General features: G+C 48.6%; 1 protein-coding gene across 1 annotated transcript in view; it reads left to right on the top strand.

The window, feature by feature from the left end:
• Positions 1-25,545, top strand: part of SIKE1 (suppressor of IKBKE 1) — a 166,630-nt gene that overhangs the window by 29,442 nt on the left and 111,643 nt on the right. Inside the window, exon 3 of the mRNA XM_078644370.1 lies at positions 11,102-11,207. Within this exon, the coding sequence (XP_078500496.1) occupies positions 11,102-11,207 (106 nt within the window). The remainder of the gene's footprint in view (positions 1-11,101; positions 11,208-25,545) is intronic.

Below are 25,545 nucleotides of genomic sequence, written 5' to 3' on the forward strand. Positions count from 1 at the left end.
CAATCACTATCCACCATATATGCCTTTCTTTCCAGGACTGAGTTGCTGTATGCTCTCAGGGTCAACATCTGGCTACCTAAAGCTGGAGGCTGGGTCCCTCTGTTTGGCTTACTGGAGGGACAGGTCAGGTTTGGGGCCCTTAGGTCCCAGGTTTGGCTGTGCCCAACAGTGTCCATCTGTGGGAGGTCCCTAACTAATTTTAAGGGGGATCCCTCAGGAGTTTGTTTTATTTTCACTTGGCTAAAACTACTAGCTTCAGTGCCCTTAATCTGCTGATTGGGGGTTATTTTGGACAGGGGGCCCTTTGGGGTCCACCACTGGCCTCCCTGACCTCCACAGCCCTGGGCTGACTGAGGCAGGGTAGAGAGGGGCAGGTTACCTGCTCCAGACTGGGTACCACCTTGGAAGGGTCCACTGACATCAGGGGTTCTGCCAGGCTAGGCCTGACTACCTCTGGGGCAGTTTCTTCACAAGGGGTAAGATCAGTTCCCTGACGAGGCTGATCCTTTCCTAAAGTCTGGTGGGAGGGAGATTTCTCTTCCTCCTCAATGGTCTCTGTTTGAGTGGAGTGATCCATAGTTTCAGGCTTCACAACACTATTATCAGTCTGAGTTTGGGCTGTGGCCATCACAACCCCACCAACCTTTTCAGGAAGGGACTCAGTTTGGGTATGGGCTGTTACCATCACAGCCCTGCTAACCTTTTCAGGGAAGGAATCTGTCTGAGATTGGGCTGAGACTGGCACAACCCTCCTAACCTGTTCAGGGAGGACATCTTGGACTGGGGCTGTGGCCATCACAGCCCCACTAACCTTTCCATGGAGGTTTACCATTTTAGAATGGGTTTCTTGTTCTACCTCAGCCCAGGCTGAGATCTCCAAATCATTCCCCAGTAAGCAATCTACAGGCAAGTTTGATGACACTGCCACTCTCTTGGGGCCAGTGACACCTCCCCAGCTGAGATTTACCACTGCCATGGGATGATTTTTCTGCACTCCATCAATGTTTGTCACCTGGTATGTGGCACCAGGTATAAGTTGCCTTGAGGGGACTAGGCTCTCAGTCACCATGTTGATGCTAGCCCCTGTGTCTCTATAGGCCTCAACTTTCAGACCATTGATGAGGGTCTCCTGTCTGTATTTGCCCAAAGTGTTGGGACAATCAGTGAAGTTGGCAAACCCCATGCCAGTCTCACAGACAAGAGTATCTGAGTTAGGGGACCTGGTTAGGCCAGAGTCCCCAGGAACTCCCAAAGTAAAACCACCCAAATTCTTGGGGGTACTCCCACCACCTGGGGGATTACCACTAGGAGTAACAGGAGGCTTGGAAGTGTTACTTGGGGGTATGTTCTCCTTATTGTTGTTGGCCCTTGGACAACTGCTGTCAGTTTTCCAATGGCCTACCTGTTTGCAGGTATAGCAATAAGGTTTCTTCTGGGTATTGGAAGGATTCTGGGACCCACCCCCCTCAGAGGATTTTTGGGGCCCTAATGTGGTTTGATCTGTAGATTTATTCCCACCCTTCTCTTGAGGTTTGGTGGATTCCTTCTTTTGGTCACCACCTTGGTTCTTAGGCTTAATCCTGGTTCTGACCCATTTGTCTGCCCTCTTACCCAATTCTTGTGGAGAGGTCAGATCAGAGTCTACCAGGTGCTGGTGTAATAACTGGTTCTGACAATTATTTAAGACTTGCTCTCTCATAATTAGATTATACAATCCTGTGTAATCAGTAACTTTACTTCCCAGTAACCAGCCCTCCAGAGCCTTAGTGGCACAATCAACAAAGTCAGTCCAATCTTGAGCCTGAGTTTTCTGGGTATCCCTGAACATCAACCTGTACTGTTCAGTGGTTAAGCCAAACCCATCAATCAGAGCAGTTTTCAAGACTTGGTAATCATTAGCATCCTCATCTCTAACAGTGAGGAGCTTGTCTCTTCCTTTACCTTCAAAGGAGAGCCACAATATAGCTGCCCACTGACTCTGGGGTACCTGCTGTACTTTGCAGGCTCTCTCCAAAACAGTTATCCACTTGTGGATATCATCTCCTGTCTTATAGGAGGGCACTATTTTACTCAGGTGTCTATTATCAAAACTCCTGTCTCTATCCCTAGGGATAGTGATGCCACCAGTGGGGACTACCCCACTCAACTGTTGCTCTCTAGCAAAGGCAAGCTTCTCTTTGGCAAGGGCAAGTTCTTCCCTCTGGATCCTCAGATTAGCCTGCTTCATCCTGGCTTCATGCTCTCTCCTCTGAGGGGAAGTCATTCTCCTCTGAGCAGAGGCATGAGAGTCACAAGAGTGCACAGATCTAATGGAGTCCCTAGAATGAGACCTATCTCTTCTAACTCCATGGTTAGGCCTGCTCAGGGTCAGTACTGGGGGTCCCCCAGATCCTTCCCTATGTATGTCTAAGTTGGCCCTTGTGAGTCTGCTGACTATCACAGAACCATTGTCTGCCTCATCCCCAGATGGTTCTTCTTCTTCCTCCTCCTCCTCTACATTCTCTGTTTCAGGGAGGTCTGGATCCCCAAGAGTACCTTCTAAGGCTGGCATGCTCCTATCTGGATTAGAGGGGTCTGTGTTGGCAGCCCTTCTGGCATCATATGTCTCTAAGAGACCTAACAGAAAAGGAGTGGTAGGGTTAGAACCCTGTTTCAAATTCCTGGAGGTACACAATTGTCTCATCTCCTGGAAACTGAGAGCTGCATATCTGGAAAGGACCTGTGGAGGGTCACTAACCACTTGGGGAGTCTCTGAAGTCTGTCTCTCCATGGGTAGACATGCTTTCTAGTGAGGTGCAAGTGATGCACCTACCTACACTATGGGTTTTCATACTGATCCCTTGCTAAGAGTTGTAGTCAGGGTGTGCTAGGCCCTTTCTACTACAACAGCTGGTTCAGTAGAACTCAGAGTATTTCTAAGCTTGTTATATGTACCTAGGTACCTTATGTGATCTTTCAAATGATATTTCAAGATTATATGTGGTAAAAACAACAGCAAGCTCAAATCCCAACTGCTGCACTCCAATGTGAGAAGTTGGCCTGATATATGATGCTCACTAGTTCTATTGATCACCTTGTATCGGTCCAAACAACCCTTATGGTGATTGGTTGTAAGTCAGCCTTATAGACCAGCTATCCTTATGGTAGCATGGACAAAGCAGTCTTAAGCTAAACTCTTTTGGCATGTGAAGCCAGCTGTTTTACCACAATATAACCCCTTGAATACCAGATGAAAGGACACCACACAGGTTGTTATGAAAATAAACAGTATATTTATTAATAACAACACCTCTGAACTCTTTATGAGGTCAGAGGGCTAAGCACATGACAATCTCTTACGAAAAATACTACAAGTTGCACAAAATTACAATGGTGCCCTAGGGGCACGACAAACCATATAGTAAGTGGAATGTGAGAGTCGATAAAAGGAATGGAGCTGCCCAGAGGCTGTAGGATCGATGGGACCACGCTACACTAACTTCAGGTTAGTAATAGGAGGCCCACGGAACGCGTGTGCAGAGTGTGAACTCACACGCGAGATGCGTAACAACGTCTATGGACAGTACAGTTCAAGTAAAAGGTAAGTACGGACAATCCTGACTAGTTAGGACAACAACGACTGTGGAATTGGACACTAGGACAGTTAGACTACCCTTGAGCACCGAAATGCTCTCGTTACTTCACCCACGGGCTGCGGGTGCATAGGTGCCAAAGTGTGTCGGGTTCTCTCGTTGAAGTCAATGGAGCCTGAAAGAAAAGATGCTGCAGGCGACCAGGAGGAAGATGTCCGGTGCAATCCAAGGGTGGATTGGTGAAGAAGAGGACCTGAAAGCAGAGGGGACAGTGTTCAAAGTCACTAGCCAGTGACCGGTGTGGAACCAGGTAGGAACCAGGTTCTGTCGTCGCGATCAGGTGAAGAGTGGACGCTTGACTCTGCAGCCACGTGGACCAGGAGGTGTCTTCGACGACCAGGATGGAGGCACGAGCTGTCCCACGCAGGCTCTCGCTGTCGGCGGTGTCGGATCCGGGATTGGACTCAACAGGCCTTGGCAAAGGCAACCCACGCGGTGAAGGGAAAAGACGTCTGGTGCGGACTAGGAGAGTCCGGGGTGCCCCTCTTTTGGAAGGGAGCAAGGGCCAGTCTGGAGCAACCAGACCAGCAGTGAAGATTCAAAGGTTCGTCGTCTAGGAGGCCACTAGCCAGCCGGCAAGTGACCAGACAACGCGTCGAGCAGCAAACAAGCAGAAGGGCCCCACGCAGATCTCGTGGAAGCTGGAGGGCTGATCTTCGGTGCAGGGGCTGCTCTGGGTTGGGGCTTCTCAGTCCCCAAAGCACTTGGTCGAGTTTACCTCGGGAGTCGTGCTGGAAGCGAAGTGCAGGTTCGTTCAAGATGGCCGGTCCCACGTGTCTCGTCGCACCCACGGGTCTCAGCTTTGCTGCAGATGTGAGTTGAGGTCGGAGAGGTCTGGGAATCCGGGTCTCGTCGGGCTCTGAAGTCTGGATCCTCGAGGGAAGACGACAAAGTGAAGCCGCTGGACGCTTGATGGTGCCTGCATTTGCAGGATGGACACTCCTTGTCCACAAGGGAGATTCTTCAGTCTTCTGTGGAGCAGAACGTCGAAGGCCAGAGTTTCTTCTTGTTGAATAGTTCAGGATAATCTAATTTGGAATGGGACCAGCTCCTACCTTTATTCTCCTAAAGGGGGCTGCACTACTGACTAGGTCCCTCCCCTGGGTGGGACCAGGAAGGGAGGTGGCTACACCCCCTATCCTTTGTCCGGTTTCCCGCCAGAGCTGGGGCTGGGATGCCCCAGCAGCTGGTTTGAACCGTTGTATGCACAGGGCACCTTGTGTGCCCCGGCATGTCTCATTCCTTTCAGGCCTATCCTCCCCAATACACAAAATCCTGTCTGGGGTGGTGCTAGCACCTCCCAAGGCAGGAAACCCTTTGTCCAAGCTATCCTCGCTGGAAGGACTCCCAGCAGCAGGAAGTCAGACTTGTGTCTGTGGTGGCAGCATCCATTTTGTGATGCTAAGGCTAGAGTTAACTTTAACCGGGGTTCACAGTTACATACATGTCGTGTCCCTCTAGAAGGGTGGAATGCTACCCCCGTTGCCAGAATTGGCGAGGGGGTAGTATTCCAAATCGTATGACACCTTACTCGACATGTTTTGATAATGTTATACCAGAGTTAGCATTTAACCGCGAGGTTGATAATGCACTTAAGAGTATATGGTATAGCGTTATCATGGAACAGCTATTAGGACTTGGTTCCGCGAGCTGCAAACGGGCCCAGCTCATGCCAGAGCACCATCTCGCATAATTCCAAGCACTCTGCCTTCAGGATTGATAAGGCCTTCCATAGGAGAGACTGATAGGAATATATGTGTCCATTTTAGAGTTAGATATAGGTATACTATATCTACAGCAAAGGGTGTTTACACCACCTTGCCCCAGCTGTCATGCAGCCAGTTGTGTCAGATTTAGATCGCCAGCCAGGGGTGGCATAATACATGCTTCAGCCCCTGGTAGGCCCTGGGTACACCTATGCCCTAGATACCTGAGGTACACTGTACAGGGACTGATAAGGTGGCCCAGTACCAATTGGTAAATGCACCGAAGGTACATGGAGTCCATTTTAACAGAGAGAGCAGGAAGCCTGGGGTCCTGAATAGCAGGATCCCAGGCCAACTAAGTCAAAAACCAGCAAAACACTAGGCAAAACGTTGGGGGTAACCATAGTCAGATATCCACCTTCCTACAGTATCCAAAAACCTCCTTGTTATATTTGAAAACCCTTTCGTCTTCATCTCAGTCACTTCCACCAACGCTCTCATCAAAGCCATTTCTACACAAAGAAATCCTTCCCATAGTCACCAAGCCTCTTCCATTTCCCCTCACCGAATTGTTGGAAATGCCCACCATTCTGACTAGATCAGACCCTATGGATCCATCTCCCAAGGTTTACCTAGAATTTTGTCCACCGGTACACAGACCATCAAACTAGGAACCAAGTAACCCTTTTAGAACTGGATTGTCAGGGTGGCAAGACAGAGCAGTTCAAGCAGATAAAACCTAGTTCAGATCTTATGGCAAAGAAGCACGTTTGACATTTTTGTTACAATAGAGAGTTTATAAATTACCTTTTGCTGACTCCAATGCCTCCTAGTTGAGAAAAGCAATTACATTAGCAGCCAAGTGTCCTAAGGTATTATCTAAGATGGTTTCAGAATGCATTAAGGAATATCCGCCGCCTCGCACACGTTAGGCAATCATTGGAGGGAAGTGTGCAACAGTGCGCCTTAGTGTTCCTAGATATCGAACATGCGTTCAACTCGATCCGATGGGACTATTTATGGCAGGTGCTTCTGAAAATGGGGGTGGGCTAGGGTTTTGTAAATTGGTTGAAACTACTCTATGCTCGGCCGGTGGCGAGGGTTCGCACGGGACGGTACGTGTCGGACACAATATCAATAGAAAGGAGGACACGACAGGGATGCCCACTCTCCCCCTTGCTGTTCGCCCTGGCAATGGAGCCATTGGCATGTAATCTCCGTGGGGTACTCCAGGGGCGGGGCATTCGAGTGGGTGGTACAGAACATATCGTATCACTGTACGCCGACGATGCTTTGGTCTACCTGCACCGACCAACCCAGTCATTGCCGTTACTGTTTGCTGCCCTCACTCAATTCGCTGGAACCTCCAGGCTTTACATTAATACATTAATAAAGTAAAATCACAACTATACGCAATTGGGTCAGCGGATGAGTGGGACGGGGTGTAGCTCCCGGAGATGGAACTTCCATGGGTAGCTGACACACTGCGCTATCTTGGGATATGGATAAGTAGAGATGAGACCACCTTTTACCAGCACAATTTGGGGAGGATACTTTGGGGTCTCTGGGGCAGTATTGCCTTCTGGAACACACTCAAACTCTCATTGATGGGGACGATCGCCTTGATAAAGATGGTGGTTCTGCCTAGATGTCTCTTCATAATGCAAGGTTCCTTCTTCGAACTCCTGCATCGGGTATTTAAAGAATTAGACGCACTGCTCATACAAGTGCTATGGAAGGGGAAACGCTGTCGGGTTAGCCTAGAGGTCATGAAGCATAGGTGGGGCAAAAGAGGTTTAGAAATCCCAGATTTGGAACTTTATCACTTTGCATCACAACTACAGCATGCTATAGCCTGGTTGGACACGGACCCCTCCTGACAAAGGTACTTACTGGCAGACACTTATGGAGACTGACAGTTAGGTGCACTTCTTTGGCGGGCGGGTGGCAACGGGAACACTGTCCTCCACTGGTGCGGTTATTCGCTGCAATATGTAACCAAGTGGTCCGAAGGCTTATCAAGACCGGCAGTTTGCCCCGAGGCAGATTTCTGGCTTATGCTGCCCTTCGCTCAAATTGAGCTGGTTATGTCGCCTAATAAATGGAAGGAAGCTGGCTGCCTAATGCTGTCTGACCTCTACCCAGGCAACAAATTCATTACCCATCAGGAGGCAGTGGCTACCTTTTGAGCTGGGGTCAGGGCAATTCCTGCAATATGCTAAAGTAGCGGCAACAGCACAGCAATTATGGCCCTCGTTCCCAGAGGCCCCAGGGCACACCCATACCCTGGTCACTATGATCACCATGGCTAGGGGGCAGAAGTTTGTCAACCACCTATATAGGGCACTGAGGGACAAAAATAAGCCTGTACCCATTAAAGTAGAGGAGAAATGGCAGCAGGTGTGTCCGCAGGAGATTACACCACAGGACTGGGAGAAAATCCATGAGAGTGTACGGAAGGTGTCGGTATGCAATCGATTTAAGGAAATCTAGCATAACATAGTACATATGACCTACCTCACACACAGGCGGCTCCATGCCATCAATAGCTCTAGAGATCCACATTGCCCTAGATGTCGCCACGTTCAGTTGGATTTTCCACATATGGTGTGGACCTGTCCAACAATTCAGACGTACTGGATGGCGGTCCTAGAGGACCTAAACAGAATAACAGGGAGGACGATTGCCATTGATGCGCGCTCTTGTCTCCTGGGCTTGATTCCTCAGGATCCTAAATGCAAGACGAGTAGGCGGTTCCTGGTTTTGAGACTTGTCATAGATAGGCGGCGTATACCGATCCATTGGTTAACCCAGCAAGGGCCGCTATTGGCGAAATGGAAAACAGACTTGAGGGAGTGGGCTCTGGACGAGGAGGGGCATATGCGTAGCACTAGAAGAGATGACAAACTACCTCCGGTACTGCTGGTGTGGGGAATGATGGTCCAGGAGATAGCGGACAGGCCCCACATTGGATGTTGAGGGGAGGTTGAGGATGGTTGAGGGTAAGTTTAGTTACAGTTTGGTTACCATGAAACAAAAAAAACCGAAACAAACCATGTTAGATTGGAAAACTTCCACGGAGGAGAGTATAGGTCTAAATGCCTGAGTTTATTATTGTAATGTTCACTGAATCGGCTGTTGTAAATGAGATGTGTAAATGTGTATGAACATGGTCTACAGAGCTGGAAGAACAAACTAATAAAGAAATTTGAAGGGAAAAACCCATCTATGATGGTTTCAAAATTCACCAATTCTCACTGTATGTCCTCTTCCATTCCCAATTCTGCTGTGATGTTAGATTCATAGTTCACTAAAAAGAAAATGGCTATTAAGAGCAGTATTAAGGCATAGTTGAAAAATTCATTAATCATGATATACCAACTGTTACCCCTATACCCCCTGTCATTAATTCTGTTAGTTAATTACTTACATCTCCCAACTAGAAATTAAGGGACTACTGCTTTCACACACATCTGGATATCCTGAGGTACATGTCCTATCAAAATCTACAAATCTAACTCCATTATTCTAGCAATCAGTTGCTTGCCCATTAGCTGGCTTGATATCTTGAAGAATATAATCTCCCTGATGAGAGTCAAATGGGTGTCAGGGAAGCATTAGGAACAGAAGCTGCTTTAGTATCAGTGGTCCATGATCTATGACCTGACCGATATTGCAGTAAACATACCTGCTTGATCTATCGGCCACATTTCATAGGTACATCATTCCATACTGATGGACAAGGCGGGGTTAACAGGAACTGCCATAGACTCTTTTTAAACAACTTCTTCATAACAGAAAATTGTCCTTAGTACTGCCTATCCTTCTTTCCAAAGCTGCTACATCTACATGCGGTGTGACACGGGGCTCTTCGTTTTGACTGACTCTTTCATTTTTACAATCGGCCTTTGGCAATTATGATCAGAGAATTTGGCTGTAGAATAGTCATGTATGCTGATGACACCCAGTTTGTCCTGAGATTAGATAAACCTTCATAGAGATCGAAGAGGGCCCACCCGGGTGGTCCTAAACCCGCTGCTGCATTGGATGAACCTTAATTGAGCCTTAATGTGACCGAGACCAAAGTGTTATTACGAGGCAGGGGTAACCCATGGTCGTCTTCTCTTGGGACCTCCAAATTAGATCCAACGCCAGTCCCCTCTCAATATATAGAGCCTATGGTTTCTTCTTGATAAAGAACTCACCTCGGCTGCGCAAATCAACTGTTTTCAGATTGTGCAAAAGCTTGCTATCTGGGCCTTCCTGCTAGATCTTTCCGCAGGTTACAGCTAATACATATCCTGGCAGTAATGTTTGTTTTCAACCATTTCTAATTGAATCTGGTCTTTGAGGCCCGACAAACTACGCTAGTTTTCATTTGAAAGCCAAATCAAATTTAAAGCTTTGTTATTGTCAAAAAGCATATCATAGACATGGCTCCTTGGTCTTTAACAGGTTAGACATGCTCACGTTCTACCTCTCCTGACAGTCTCCTGCTTTGCTAAGGAGAGGTCAGGCAGTCAAGCTTTTTCTGTGGGTGCCCGTGCTATATGAAACACACTGCCAATCTTCCTTCAACTGCAGAAAAATTCCTTATCTTTTTGAAAAGCTTTCAAGATGTATTTATCTTTTTAGGGTTTCTGAAGTCCTTGTTCTGTTTTCGCGCCAGAAAGCCCTAATTCATTCAGGGCTTACTCAGGGGATTTCTGTGGGCTAGTACCCAAAACATAAAGTCTAGTTAATGCTTTTAAGTTTAAAAAAGAATACTACTTTAATACATGCAAAACTAAATACTGTAATCAAAGTTATTAATATGTACAAAATGACAGGATGAAAAACTAATAGTAACACTCAATACGGGGACTTGCAAACTACCATCAGCATTCAAAATAGAAAGGTGGTAACTCCAAAAGTGAACTACTCTGCATAGGTCTGAGGCTCATTTCAAAGGTTTGCGTGCCATAGCCCCTAGAACCACAATCCCTGTGTATGAACTTAAATCAAATCCTATGGAATCTAGTTTTTAAAAGGTAGGCTTACTGGCTTTGCCAGGGTGTCACTATTCATTGAACCATGAAATATGAGCATTTCAATATTAATACTTTTAGGATGTTATGGCAACTATGCATGTAATTTGGCTTTCATTATTTAAAAGCTATAGCTGTTGGGTTTTCCTTGTCTTTCATATCAAACAATAAAAAACAGTGAACATTTCAAAGTAAGTCCAATTTCTACTATTGATTTTGTTATAGCAGTCTGCCGATGGACTTTGAGATATATATATATATATATATATATATATATATATATGTATATATGTGCGCTCACGTGTAAGGACACGTTCACACTCGCGGGGAGAAACCTGAACTCGCCTTTCTTGCCACAGCGTGCTAGAATATATATATATATATATATATATATATATATATATATATATATATATATACACACACAGTTCTTTGCATATTTTCTCTGTCCTTGTGTAGTTTTTTTTCCAAAGGATTAAAGTTTTTCTGATTGTTGATTGCGAGGAAGAGCTGTAAATTAAGCAGAAAATCTGTATAATTTATAGTTTGACGTACCTTCCTTTCTTTTTCCAGTGTAAGGGGCATATTAAATCAATTGGTGCAGTGCAACAGCAAACTACAAATAGGTTTGTTTTTATTTCTGTATAGTGTTTTTTTATTGAAATTCTGCAATGTTGTGTGCTGAATTTCACTTATCTGCCCTGTGTTAACTCTGACTATATGTTTCTTCTGGAAGTACCTTGAAGATGTACCCGAATTGAAAGATATGTCAAAGTACAAGCCCCACATTCTGTTAACACAGGAAAACACACAAATTCGAGACCTACAGCTTGAAAACCGAGGTGAGCTATTTATTTCTGTAATTTGCTTTTTCCAGGGATCTTTTCAAATTGTATAACGTCAGAAAAACGAATTGCTTAATAAAAAGTAGTGCATTTGAGTGGTAGAATAATTAATCCAATATTTTTACACTCGAAAGTAACTGTCTGAAGGAAGCTGGCTCTCTATATGGTGCTCTAAAAAGAAGTACACTAAGGAGAGAGTCCAGTGGACTCTCAATTGGTTTACAGTGGCTAAAGTAGATAGTACTAACACTCACTTTTGTGGTAGTGTGGGCGAGCAGTTAGGCTTATCCGAGGGTTGTGCTAAGCATTTAATGTACTCACAGAGGCAATAAATGAGACATACACTCAGAGAATAAATACAAGACAAATTAGAAAAATAGCACGTCTTTTGCTTAGTTCACAAGTAAGTATGTTTTTATTAACAATTTTTACAGGTAAGTAAACGTCTCCAAGGCCTGTGTGTTTACGCTCAATGCAATCCTATGGGGAGAAAAGATATGTATGCATGAAGATAAATACAGTGGGATTGATCGGTTCACCTTCTGGGTTTAGGATAGTAGTGAGCCAAGGTCCAAAGTTCTACCAGCAGTTCGGCCCGTGTTTAGCTGGGAGCAGGATGCTGGTGAGGTTGGTAGCTATGCGCGCTACGCTACGGAGAAGAGGTCCACCTGAAAATATGCTGCACTGTGGGACTTTGGGACAAATCCGAGAGCTCCAAAACTGGGGCTTGGTTCACAAGGGGTCTTCGAGCAAGGGGGCACAGCCGGTTCTTTGGTATCCAGGCTGGGCAGCTCAGGCGCCGAGTGGTTAGATTGTCTGGGCCGGGTGTGCAAAGTTGATCCTCATGGTTAGGGCCAAAATAGCAGGCAGGGTCAAAACCAGGACAGCTGGGCCACTCACGAAATGGGTCTCCGTGATGCTGACTTCCGTCGACACCTGATCGGTCATGGTGCATTGAGAATCCGGGTTGGACTCTCGCTGTTGCTTTTTGGTGCAGCAAAAACAACAATGATGGACAGAATGTGGATCAATGTCACACATTCACCCCAGTCAAAAGATCTGGGCCCAAATCCATCGTTTTTCCACTCCACACCACCCTGGGTTAGACAATGGCGATATGCAAATCAGCGCTGACCCTGTGCCCCATGGGAACAGTCCAGTCCGAACTACAAAAGCCATGTCCTTCCCAGAACGGAAACAAGCATCCGAGGAACTGCCGGGCTGAAGAGAGGTGTTACCTCGAAACCGGTCCGGTCCTCGGATGCTTGATTCCGGTCTGGGAAAGATATGGCTGTTGTAGTTCGGACTGGACTGTTCCCATGGGGCAACAGGGTCAGAGCTGATTTGCATAAAGCCATTATCTGACCCAGGGTGGTGTGGAGTGCAAAAAAACGATGGATTTGGGCCCAGATCTTTTGACTGGGGGAGTGTGTGACATTGATCCACATTCAGTCCATCACTTGTTGTTTTTTGCTTTTTGGTGCAGGGCATACGGTACCCCGGGTATTGGTGCTGGACGGCCCCAGTTGGTCCTAGTGTCTTCACACCAGGTGGATATACGGATCTGACCCTCCAGAGCACAGGTACCTCTTCCTGGTCGGCTGTGACATCAGTTGGGCCGGTGAGCCGCAAGGCGGTGGACTGGACTCTGCTTGTCTATGCCTACAGACTGCATTGGAGTAGCTCCTCTACTCCAAGGGAGACTGTAGGCGATTTTTGAAGTGCTGAAAGGCTACCCAAATTTGTGGTAGGTCTCCAGCTTGCATGACAAGTCGGTCACAATTGTCTAGAGAGTTGCGTGCAAGCAGGGTTTTGTGCCAAAAGTTCACAATTCCTTTGCAGTTCTCGCCAGGTAGGTACTCTTCTTGGTCCTTCTTCTCTTTATTCATTGCGTCTGAGTTCTCGGGATCTGGGGTGTCACCTAAATACTCAATTTAGGAGCGTTAAGGCCAGTGACAGATAGTAGCTGTTAGGCCTGACATCTTTTGCCGTGTTTCCCCAGTCTTCTTGCTTTCTGACCTCCCGGTTTTTACTCTGTTTTTGCTGGTTTAGTGTCTCTGCGCACATTCTCACTGCTGTTCAGTGTTAAAGTGCTCCTGTTGTAAATTGTTATTATGGATTGGTGTTTCCATGATTGGCATATTTGATTTACCGGTAAGCCCCTAGTAAAGTGCTCCGAGTGTGCCAGAGCCTGTAAATCAAATGCTACTAGTGGGCCCGCAGCACTGATTGTGCCAAGCACATGCGTAGTCCTGAAAAGGTATCTCAGACCTGCAACTGCAGGGTCTGCGCGCAGTTTGTAAACTGCCATGTCGCCCTGGCAAGTGCACCCACTTGCCAAGCCCTTATTTTTCCTTTATCTTACACATGTCACCCCCAAAGTAGGCCCAAGGTACCCCTTTGGGCTGGGTGCTGTGATAGGACATGTACTGGTGTGTGCCTAATGTCCTGGTGGTGAATTACAGTGTATTTCGTTTTTCACCACTGCAAGGCTATCTGCTTCATAGAAAAGAATGGGAGTTTTACTTATAACCTCTTATAAGCATAACTTCCCATTAGGACCAGATAGGGATATGGAGTTTAGTATGCCTGGACTGGTGTAAAAATACATATTTTAGTAAAGATGGTTTTTATGTTCTGTGTTTGAAAATACCACTTTCAGAAAGTAGGTATTTTCTTCCCTAGCCATCCTGGGTGCCTCTGCTGGGTTTTTGGATTGACTGTCTGGCTTTGGAGTGACAGGGGCGGGCGATGTGCATTCTCTTCAGACAGCCACTAGGGGGGGGGGGGTCGAGGTGTGTCCAGCCTTTCCTAGATGAGTCAGGACTGGGCTTTAAAGACCTGTGCTGCATTTAGAGCAGTGGGAGGAGATTTCCTTGCACCTGAATGGGCCTGGTCTGCCTTGATTAATACTGTCTCCACCTCCTGCCAGGAAGCTGGCCAGAGAGAACAGACTGGTTTGGACTAAGCACAGACACACTGCCTGAGAGAACAAAGGGATTTTGAGTATAAATATTGGGACCCAGACCCCAGAACTTAAGAACTCGCTGGAATTAAGGAACCTGCCAAGAAGAAGACTGGATGAGCTGCCAGGAGGTGTACTGTCCCTTTGCTGTGTTGTTACTTTGGCCTACAGTTGCTGCTTCTGCCTTGGGCAGTGAAAGGACTGGACTGAACTCCAACCGACGTTCACTCCCGATAACCGGCTCTGTCGCTTGCTCCGCAACCTGCCAGCACTGCATCCAGCACCGCCTCGCCCTGCACTGTAAGCCTTGGTCTCACCGACGCCGTCTGGACGATCATCACTGAGCCGCTGCCTGCACAACATCGTGAGGACACTGCACCCTGCACCGCTTCCATTTTGCAACGCAACCACGACCGGTGCAACTACCGGCTCGCACCAGTGTGCCCGGTACAATGAGAAATGTACTGTTCACGAGTCTGTGCATGCTTTCAATGGCCCATACCGACGCGGTCGGCTGGAACTGTTAGACTCAGTTGTTTTCAGCATCACGGTAGCCCCGGATGGAGCTACCGACTCGTAAGTACTGTATTTTTTAGATATTTTTGCAATTTTGAAGATATCTTGCAAAGTGTATATTTGTCGGTACTGTATGATGGATTCTTATAATTTTGGATGTATAAAAATATTGGATATTTTTCTAAACTGGTGTGGGGTCCATATGTAGTGTTTGACTGTATTACTGTTGTTTATGTGCAAATACTTTACACACTGCTTCTGAGATCAGCCTGACTGCTCGTGCTAAGCTACCAAGGGCATGAGCAGGGGTTATTTTAGGAGTGGAACTACTTGGACAAAGGGGCAAACCATTGTCAACTAGTGACCCCCATTTCTAACAGTGGCCAATGGGCTTCCTACCTTTAGGGTGTCTACACCCTCTATATGACCACTTCCTGTGGGAAGTGGGCATAACCCAAACCCTAGAAAGCTATTTCTGTCCAAAAAAAGATGGAGTAACATGAAATAGTGGTGTCCAGGTCAGTTTGCCCACCTTAGGAGCATGATGTGGGAAACACCTCTAAATCGTACTGATATTCCCACCTGTCTTTCATCCAAAAGTGGGGTCTGGACATGGGGGCAGGTATCTCTACTATCTTTTTTTTTTTTTTTTGAAAACCTTTATTGACATCAAAGGAAAGACAAGTCGAGGCCTACAACCAAGCCGGCCGGCCGCAATGTGCAAAATAATCAGGAGTCACCAGGCAAATATTACATAATCAATCAACACAACGTAGAGGCCGTACAATCGTAGAAGGGGAAAATTACAGAAACCAAAGGGCTAAAACACAGGAGTAAATAAGGCTTAATTTTATAATATGGGGAGAAGACATATGACAGGCTCACTTTCAATACGGAGGCATCCGATATCCCAAACCAACCTCAACATTAATAAGGGGGCATGGGGGCAAAATATCGGGGGGGACAATACAATGCATTCAAGAAAATCAGGATACGTGAGACACAATCAGCCCCTGAGCATTATCATCGTAACATGCCCGCCACCCAAGACACTACCAAGCCAGAACAGCGGGATCGGAAAAACAATGCATCAAAACCAGCCCGTCATAATAACCTCTGGGACACAGGAAGGAAAAAAAGGGAGGGGGGAACGAAGTGAGGAAGGGAGAGGAAAATGGAGGGAAGACAAAATAAGACACTAAAAGGAAAATAAGAAAATATGAAAAAACGAAAGGAAGAAGACACGCCGACACAGGCCCCCCGTGGCGGGAAGACAGGAGACAAAAGGAGTAGCGGCCCAAGTGGGGGTATGGCGATCGGGGAGAAAGACAGCCGAAACATAGCAGGAGGAGGAACGACGCCACACCCCCCACCCGAAACACACCACAGGAGGTCGGGACAGACGCGGCCACACGAAAAAGAGATACAAAAGGGCCATAGAACCAGAAGACAAACAAAAAATAGAGCCCAACCCACCCGTCCCACCCTGCACCCCTGTAGAAGGCTATGGCCCACCCTTCAAACAGCGTGCCTGTCGCCCTAAACCAGAACCCGAAATATAGCGAGAAGTAAGAGAGAAGAAGAGACAAAAAGGCAACAAAAGCGGAGAAAAGAAGACAGGAGGGAGGAGCAGAATAACCATAATCCGAACGGGCGGCCGCAGCCCTCCGCCCAACCAGACAAGCACAATCAAAAACAGACCAGGACGACACCCCATCACGTGCCACAAAACATTAGGAGAAGGGGACCTCCCATCTTTCCACGATTAAAAACAGTTATGCTACTAAATCGTATACCGGGAATCAAACGGAAGTCGTACATTTCACCCCCAACCCTTTCGAGCGACAAACCCCACCCACCACATGGCAATGTAAAACCACATACTAAGTACTAAATCAGCATGTAATCGAGTGGAATGGTGACTAGCATAGTTACGTGGGGGGTAGATAGATCCACAAGGGAGCAATAGTCCAAACAGAAAGTATCGATGCATCAAATATCGCAGCACGAGCAATGAAAAACAGGAGTTCAGTTGCGCCACTGGAGCAGGCGAGGTGGCCCCAAGTATAGACACAGGCAAAGTCATCAAAGCAGGCACAGTCGGCAGTCCACCAATAGTTTCAGGCAACAATGTCGAACAGGGTCGCAGTACAGCATCCAAGTCCCCGGGGTCCGAACCTTGAAAAGCAGGGCGCCCCAAAGTCACCGACACACTAGATGATCTTCGATCAGTGGCGGAGACACTCAAGTCAATCGAGGGGGGCGAGGCAATGAAGTCTTCGAAACAAGAGGGCGACAAGAAGAAATGGCCGCCCAAAATGGCGGCAGATCGTGGCGTACCCATTGAGACGCCCAGGGCCAGGGAAGCGTGTAGGGATCTCAGGGCTTCCAGGATATCTCTGACCGTCGGCTCACGTCCACCAGATCCGCTCCCCACACCAATAGGCAACACGGGCCCGCCGCCACAGGGAGATTCTCGTTGCAGAGGGTCGGCCGCCATTTCGTGAATCAGCCCAATCGCCGCTCATCAAGACCACCGGAAAGAACAGTTCTCAAATGTAGGACTTTACAAGCTCCGGGGGTCCCAGCAAGGGCGGCCTCGATGCCAAATGGATGTCCGCCCGAGACGGGTCTCCGCCAGCACCAGCACCGGTGCCCCAATCAAGCGGAGTCCGGGCCCCGAGGACCAGGGCCGCCGGACAAAGCAGCGGCGGGGAGAGACCCCCTCACAGACTCAGGTCCCCGGCCCTCTCACCCACGTCGGTCACGCGGCCACCAGGGCAGGCCCGGGTCAGGATCGCCGGGATCTTCGCACATCGGCTCCCAACACTGGTTCTCTCTCTCGGCCGGGGCCGAGAGCCGTCGGATCCCACCGGCCAGGTCCCGGTCCAAGTCTCGCAGAGGCCCCGATCTCTCAGAGGCCACAACTCCGGAGCCACTGCACATCCGAGACCCCGGGGTCGGATGGTAAGTACAAACAAGCCGTTATGTTTCCAATGCCCCAAAAATGTGTCGTCCCCGGACAGGATGGAAGACAGGATAGGCAATCAGGACGGAGGGCTGCGGGAGCCGAGCTAAAGGGCGACCATTACGGCCGCGAGCTAGGCTCCTCCCCTATCTCTACTATCTTGAGAGGCCAGGTCGCATAACAAAGGTGGTGGAACCTTTGAAGCTTACTGCCTGGAATGCAGTTCCTTTGTGGAGGAGGGGTAAACATCTCTGCCCAGAGCAGGCTTTGTTCCTGACATCTGAGAGTAAAGGCTGTCACCTCAGGGGTCAGAACCTGTCTGTGGTGGCTAATTTGCCAAAACCAGTCAGTCAACAAAATAGTAATCGGTAGGTTTTTAGGGGGGCATCTCTAATGTGCTCTCTGGGTGCAGTTTTTTAAAAATTATTTATAAATCTTTTTATTAAACAGCCTCGACATAGGGGTACAGTTTCACAATAGTCAATAAAAGGGCTTAAAGTGGAATCAAAAAAATGTGCATAGAAATACAATGATGAATTTCGTTGGAAATCATGGGGAGGGGGGTCATCACTGTCAATATTACGGGGAGGAGTGCATATATTGCCACAGTATTCATTCCAGGTGGCCCATATCTTTGACCATTTTCGGGGGCAGCCATGGCAATATAAACTGTCTTATCTCTTAGCATACACTAATCAAGGTCTTTTTTCCAATCCGCAATCGTGGGTGTGTGTGAGGCTCCCCAGAGCTGCGCTATGTTTCTCTTGGCGATCATACGGCTGAGTGTGACCCATTGTGTGTTAGTGCTGAAGGGCTTCACGCCCCCTGAGTCCCAAAGGTGCCTGATGTGGAAGATGCCGATAAGATCCCATTTATCGAAGCCCTTGGAGTTTCCCAAGTCTCCTAGCTTGTGTGAGTACCACAGAGGTGTGGCAAGAGTCAACTTATTGTTTCAGCCAAGCGATTTTGTTGCAGAATGCCAAATTTGGACTGTGTGGTTGGTGTGGCCTGACCGGGTATCTGTTTGGCTTGGAATATAGTGCACAGGAATATGTACCGTTCGGAAGAAGCCAACGATCCATGAGGAAGCCCTGGTTGTCAGGGCGACCATATGTACTGTGATTTATTGCTATAAGATCTGCTGCCCAGTAATATTTTTTAATATCTGGTAATCCGAATCCGCCATCGTACCAGCTGAGTGTAAGTTTTTGTAAAGCGATACGCGGTCTCCCGCCCCGGAGAAGGTCTCTCTGGAGCCCTTCAATGTCTTTAAAGTACGAGTTTGGGGCGGGGTCAGCCGAGTTCTTCAGTGCATATAGGAAACGAGGCAGGGACATCATTTTAAAGAGGCCCACTTTGCCCAACAGTGACAGCGGGAGTAACTTCCAGTTTGCAATATTACTTTTGAGTCTTTGCCGTGGGGGGACCAGGTTACGGGAGTATCTGACAGCGGGATCAAAAGAGAGATGAATATTCCTAGGTATTTGAAGCCCTCTGACACTATAGGTATAGGGTAATTCTGGGGTAGAGGGGGAGGGCCCCCCCAGAGGACATATAGGAGAGATTTTTGCCAATCGACACGAAATCCAGAATATCTGCCAAAAATGTCCAGGATGTCAAATACGGCAATGAGGGATCTCTTGGGGGCTTGAGATATAGAAGGATATCATCCGCATACAAAGAGATGCGATCTTCCCAGTCTGCCGACCACCGCATGCCACGGATCATTACATGCTTACGGACTCATGCTGCAAGTGGCTCGAGGGCCAAAGCAAAAAATTAAGGAGAGAGGGGACACCCCTGGCAGGTCTCTCGGCTAAGTGGGAAAGTCTCTGATTTTTTGTTGTTTACGGCTATTTGAGCCATTGGTGCGCTATATAATAATCTCACCCAGCGGCTAAAAATCGGCCCAAACCCCAATTTTGCAAGAGCAGCAAAAAGATAGGCCATTCCAGGGTATCAAATGCCATAGTGGCATACAGGGAGACTATAATTGCGTCCTCATGTATGGTCGGCACCCTGCCCAGGACCCCGTGCAGTCTACGTAAATTTAGAGCAGTGTTCCTCTTCGAAATAAACCCGGACTGATCCGGGTGAACTAAGTCCCCTATTACCTTGATCAGTCTATTGGCAAGCAGTTTTGCTAGGATTTTAGGTTCTGCGTTTAGCAATGATATAGGGCGGTAGGAGGCGCAGTCAGTTTTGGGTTTCCCTTTCTTGTAGATTGTGACAATGGTCGCAATTCTCTGGTCTATCAGCAGTGATCCCTGTATAAGGCTGTCTTTAAACATGGACTTCAGATAAGGAGCTAGTTTATCCGGATGGATCTTATAAAGCTCAATTGGGATCCCCTTGGGGCCTAGAGCTTTACCCGAGTGCAGCGATCGTATCGCGATCGCGATTTCATCAGCGGTGAGGGCACTATCCGTAAATGTTCGGTCGGCGTCCGAGAGCGTAGGGAGGGAGATGTCTTTAATAAGGTCCGAGGAATCTGTCTCAGGGTATGGCGCCACAGAGCTATAGACTTTGTGGAAGTAGGTTGCAAATTGGTTGACTATGTCAATGTCTTGGGGGTCTGTTATGGGGGACATAGCAGCACCTCTGAGTTCTGGAACAAGCCTACTGGCATGCTCCTTTTTATCAAGCCAGGCGATTAGCTTGCCAGCCTTGTCTCCCTAGTCATATATCTGTCCCAGCCTATCTTGTCCCATTATTTTGGCATGGTCAGTGACCAGTGCTCGGTATTCGTCCTGCCGTAAACAGAGTGAGTGAAGTGCTTCAGGAGTGGCATCAGAGGTCACGTCTTGTTCAAGACGGTAGATCTCCTGCTCTACATCAAGATGTCTTTTATCTTGTCCTTTTTGGATCCTACTATTAAGGAAAGGCTTGGCCCCGAACCACTGTTTTAAAGGCTTCCCATAATATTTGCGGGCACTCGACGGTGTGTTCATTCTCCAAGAAATAGTTGTCGATAGATCTTTACGTATTTTAGGGTTTTTAAGGTACCAGGGATTTAGAGGGGTGACGCGTCCTACTTGTGTGTGGTCCAGGACTATGTGGACCCGTAGAGGGGAATGAATGGAAATACCTCTGGCCAGGTGTCCGATCTCGTGGATATCCGTTACTTGTGGAGCTGGGACAATTATATAATCAAGACTGGAGAGACTATTGTGTGCCCCTGAATAAAACGTGTGTTGGATCTTGTCCGGATTGTATGTCCTCCATCCATCTACCAATCCCATCGCCTCTAGGAAACTGGAGAAAGAGTGTGCAGTTTGGGGGGTTGTGCGAGGGGGGTGTCTATCTAGGGAGCCCGATAATATTGAGTTCAAGTCGCCGCCGAGCACCAGGTGCCCATCCGGAGGCGCAGCACTGAGGTCAGTGAACGTTACAGCCTGCAGTACTGAAGGCGCATATATCGACATGAAGGTGATGGTTCGGCCCTCCCAAGTGCCCGTGACCCCGACATATCTGCCGCAGTCATCTATACAGGTGGATGTGAGTGATAGGGGGAATGTTTTTTTTGCATGATGCTTTCCCCCTTGAGTTAGACGCAAATCCCGCATGCGCCACCATTGAGTACCCCATCTGTGCATAGCTTTGCATATGTTGCCTATGAGATGAGTTTCCTGCAGTAGTACAATGTCCGGTGAGAGTCTCTTAATATATTACAATACGACACTTCTCTTAATCTTAATCGTTAACATTTCAATTTAAGATTTTGACTTCCTTGTTACGCTGTACTCCCATTGACCTGTACGTAGGACGCAACTACTGGCTTCACAATCATGCACTGTACCATCGAGAAAGCAAAAAACAGTAAGTAAGAAAAACTAATCCCTCCCACAACCCCCCTCCCTAGGCGTGGGGGGGGCTACCGGCTTTGGACGACCCCTGGGCACCCTGTGTGCCCTCTCGATCACGAACAGCTTGGACAGGCACTTTGGTTGCAGCTTCGTTGTGATAAGATTTTCTATAAACAGGTCTGTGGCGGGACCTTCTGATTTCTCCGGCACCCCAAGAACGCGGATGTTGTTGTGTCTTAGGCGTCCCTCATAATCGTCCATCTTGTCTTTTGTAAACTTGAGAAACTCTTCAAGTTCTCTGACGTCTGCCTGTAATTGCGAAGTGTCTTCCACAAGACTGGTGGTGGTGAGCTCCAGCTGCTTGACATTCTCTCTATATTTTGTAAGGTCGGCCCTTATCAGAGTCACTTCCGAAGAGAGGGTGTCAATGGATGTGCGGACTCCTGTGATAGCTGCCATTAAGTCCTTCATTGTGTGTTCAGTAGGATCCTGTTCCACCCCGCCCTCCTGCTTGTCGCCAGTTCCCTTCTGCTCGGGCAGGTCTGCCTTTGGACATGTGTAAAGGTCGAGCCTGCTTTGTTGGGATGGCCTCACGCACTTTGCTTTGGACATGGTGTGGGCTGTGTCAGTGCGTCAGGCCAACGGCGCACTGGTTGACGATTTCGCCGGGTCAAGTCCGCCACGCCAGAGCGCCAGATGATGAACCAAATCTGAGTGAAGGAGGGCGCCCAGGGCGTAGTATGCAACGTAAACCCCCTTACTGGTCCTTTCTGTGACCTGTGAGCACTATATGAACCGCAAGGGCCGCTTCACCCCTGGACGGCCAACTCCGCACGATGGGCGTCTGCTTCTCTTGTCTCAGGACGCATGTCCACAAAAATAATTGTCGCTCCCTGCGATATGGGCCAGCAGCAGAGGCTCTGATGGAAGAGCCAGGAAGGGAGGGGGGTATGGGAAGGGCACTATGGACCCCTGAATGCTGGCACCAATGGAGTATGGAGTTTGGTAAATGCCTGGTCCACACTCACAAGGCTAGGTCTCCCTGAATCTCTACACTGTCTGTACAAACAGCCCCCCAAATGCGATCCAGCATTGAGGTCCATCCCATATGCAGAGGTATAAGCAGCCTGTGTTCCAGGGCCAGGGGCCATGCCCGCCGCAGGCTGAGGGTTCAGTCTTTTACTCACAGCCCCAGACATCCGTTCTCCGTCTGGATCGCTGCAGTGGGCACAGCTACTCCTCTGGTGTCTAGATTCAACACCGGAGGGTCGGATTAGTAAGGCGGATTGACGAGGCTGGAAAGGGGGTCTCCGGAGAAGCCTCAGCAAGCGGCCATGCTGTTTCACCGCTAAGCCACGCCGTGGGGGGGGTTCATGGGTGCAGTTTTTAGTAAATGCATCACTGGCATCAGTGTGAGTTCATTAAGACGAGATGTTTGGTACCAAACATTTGAAGTTACACTGAAGCTATCATGTAGCTGGGAACTCATCACAAGTGTCCAACCCTTGTACTTGTTATGGCTTCCCTTTGCACTTGTGATGTCTAAGAATTGACTTAAATATCACAGGGACACATTCATTCTTGTAGATATGCCCACATGTAGATATGCCCACACATGGAGTGTAGTGTGCCCTGCCTTAGGGCTGTAAGGCCTGCAATAGGGGTGACCTACCTATACCACATGTAGGGCTTCACTTTTGACCGCCGCATTAAAAATGCAGGTAGTCTAAAGTGAAACCAGCAGGTCATTCCGGCTTGAATCCGACAGGCTCAGGGACCCAACGTCCAGTCTGAGGCCTGCCCATAACCCCTATGGACGGCGTTTCTTCAGTAGGGATTACAATGTCCGTTTCCGACAGGCTTTCCATGTCGGGCTTTCCGACATGGAAAGCCTGTCGGAAAGCGGCATTGGGGGCCCCCTAGCAGGGTCCCCTTCACCCTGTGGTCTCCGGTTGGGGAATGAGGAGATTAGTAAAGTTCCCCCTGTTAATTTCTGCACCATGTGGCAGGCACCCTAAAATGCCTGCCACGTGTTGCAGGGATAAACAGATTCTCCCATTTGTCAATGGGAGCTTGTACTACGGTCGGTTTACGGCTGGAGCACAAGCTCCCATAGACAAATAAGAGTATGCAACTGCACCATGTGCGGTCTCATTGTAATGCTGCGGCCGGGACCGCAGACGGGAGGTTGGTTGGTCCCAATTCTGCAACTGTGTCGACATCGTAATAAGGACCGTAGTGTTTTGCAGGCATGGCACACAGGGATCTGTGCCATGCCAACTCTTCACTTTTCTCTGCACCAAGACTCGCAGGCTGCAATGGCAGTTTATGTATGAGCTTGATGAGGGGTTCCTTAGGGTGGCACAATTCATACTGGAGCCCTTGGGGACCGTCTTTAGTCCCAGTGCCCTAAGTACAAAAAGTGGTGCAAAATTGTGGAGCAGTGGTACAGTTTAGGGAAAGATTATAATAAATAAATAATAGGCACATTTATAAAGCACATGGTTAAACAAGGCCAGTGTGTCCCCGTGCTGCTGTGCAACTGCAAGGAATCCTTACCCGACAGCCTCTTCCTAGTTATCCCGGGGGACAAGATAAGTCTTCAAATCCTTCCTAAAAAAGCTCTCTCGAGCCTCCATCCGGAGGTGCACGGGGAGCTTGTTCCAGTGCGGGGCAGCCAGCAGACGGAACGAACGTCCACCCATCCTAGCTCTCTCGGTCGCAGGAACGCACACCAAACCCACCCCACATGATCTTAGTTGGCGAGTAGGAGCATAGGGGGTGAGTAGCTCCGACAGATAGGAAGGGGCGGTCCCCTGCAGGATGCGATGGCAAACACACATTGCCTCAAACAGGACTCTCTCTGTTACCGGCAGTCAGTGCTGCCTTCGCCGAAGCCCTTCTCGGTCGCATAGGAACCAGACCTGCTGCTGCGTTCTGCTCCCCCTGGAGTCGGAGCATACACTTTGTCGTAGCGCCTAGATAGAGAATGTTACCATAATCCAGGCGCGATGTTACTAGGGCATGGACCATTGTCTTCCTGGCAGCCATCAGTAGCATATCCAGGGTTTTGCAGAGGACCTTCAGGACTCCAAAACAGGCGCCCGCCACCCGCTTGGTTTGGTACTCAAAAGAGTCTTTGCCTGCGCACAGACTACGCCTGTTCCCTGTGCTTTGCCTGCGCACAGGGAACAGGCGTAGTCCCCAAGCTCTGAGGCCACCAGGTGGATGACCATACCGACGGAGCTCGCCCCCACCACAAACACCTCCGTCTTATTGCCATTCAACTTCAGGCAGTTGTTAGCCATCCATGCGGCCAATTCTTTCAGGCACGCCACAAAGTTGAAGGCTGCCGTATCCGGTGCCTGTGTGAGGGAGACCACCAGCTTCGTGTCATCGGCGTAGGACACGACCCTTATCCCAAACCCATCCGTGATCTCCGCTAAAGGAGCCACATATAGATTGAATAGGGTCGGGCTCAGGGCCGATCCCTGCTGTACCCCCTGTCTTAACTCGATGACTTTTGAATAATGGGAGCCCTGCCTCACCTGGAAGCTGTGCCCCGACAAGAAAGATTTCAACCAGCCCAGGGCACAGTCCAACACACCTCCTTTCTTCAAACACCGCACCAGGGTATGATGTGATGGTCAACAGTGTTGAAGGCGGCACTTAGGTCCAACAGGATCAAGGCTGCCGTCTTGCCTGTGTTCACATATTGCCTGATGCTCTCAGTGGCAAAGAGCAGGGCGGATTCCTTAGAGTATCGGCCACGGAATCCGGACTGAGTGGGGTGCAGGAGATTAGATCTCCCAATATATGCCGTCAGCTGCATATTTACCACTTTCTCTACGACCTTGGCACAATATGGCAAGAGGGAGATGGGGTGAAGATTCTCCAGTTGGTCTGGGCCTATATGAGGTTTCTTGGGGAGCGGTAGTACCACAGCTTTCTTCCAGCATCCAGGTACTGTGCAGGTCCTAAAAGAAGTCTCCACCAAGTATCTAATATATGGTTCCAGGGTATTCAAGCTCCCTCTCAGTACCTTAGGGGGTGCCGGGTCTCTGGGCAAGCCCGATTTTA

This window comes from Lissotriton helveticus, chromosome 5_1 (genome assembly GCF_964261635.1).
Source record: "Lissotriton helveticus chromosome 5_1, aLisHel1.1, whole genome shotgun sequence".
Classification (NCBI taxonomy): domain Eukaryota; kingdom Metazoa; phylum Chordata; class Amphibia; order Caudata; family Salamandridae; genus Lissotriton; species Lissotriton helveticus.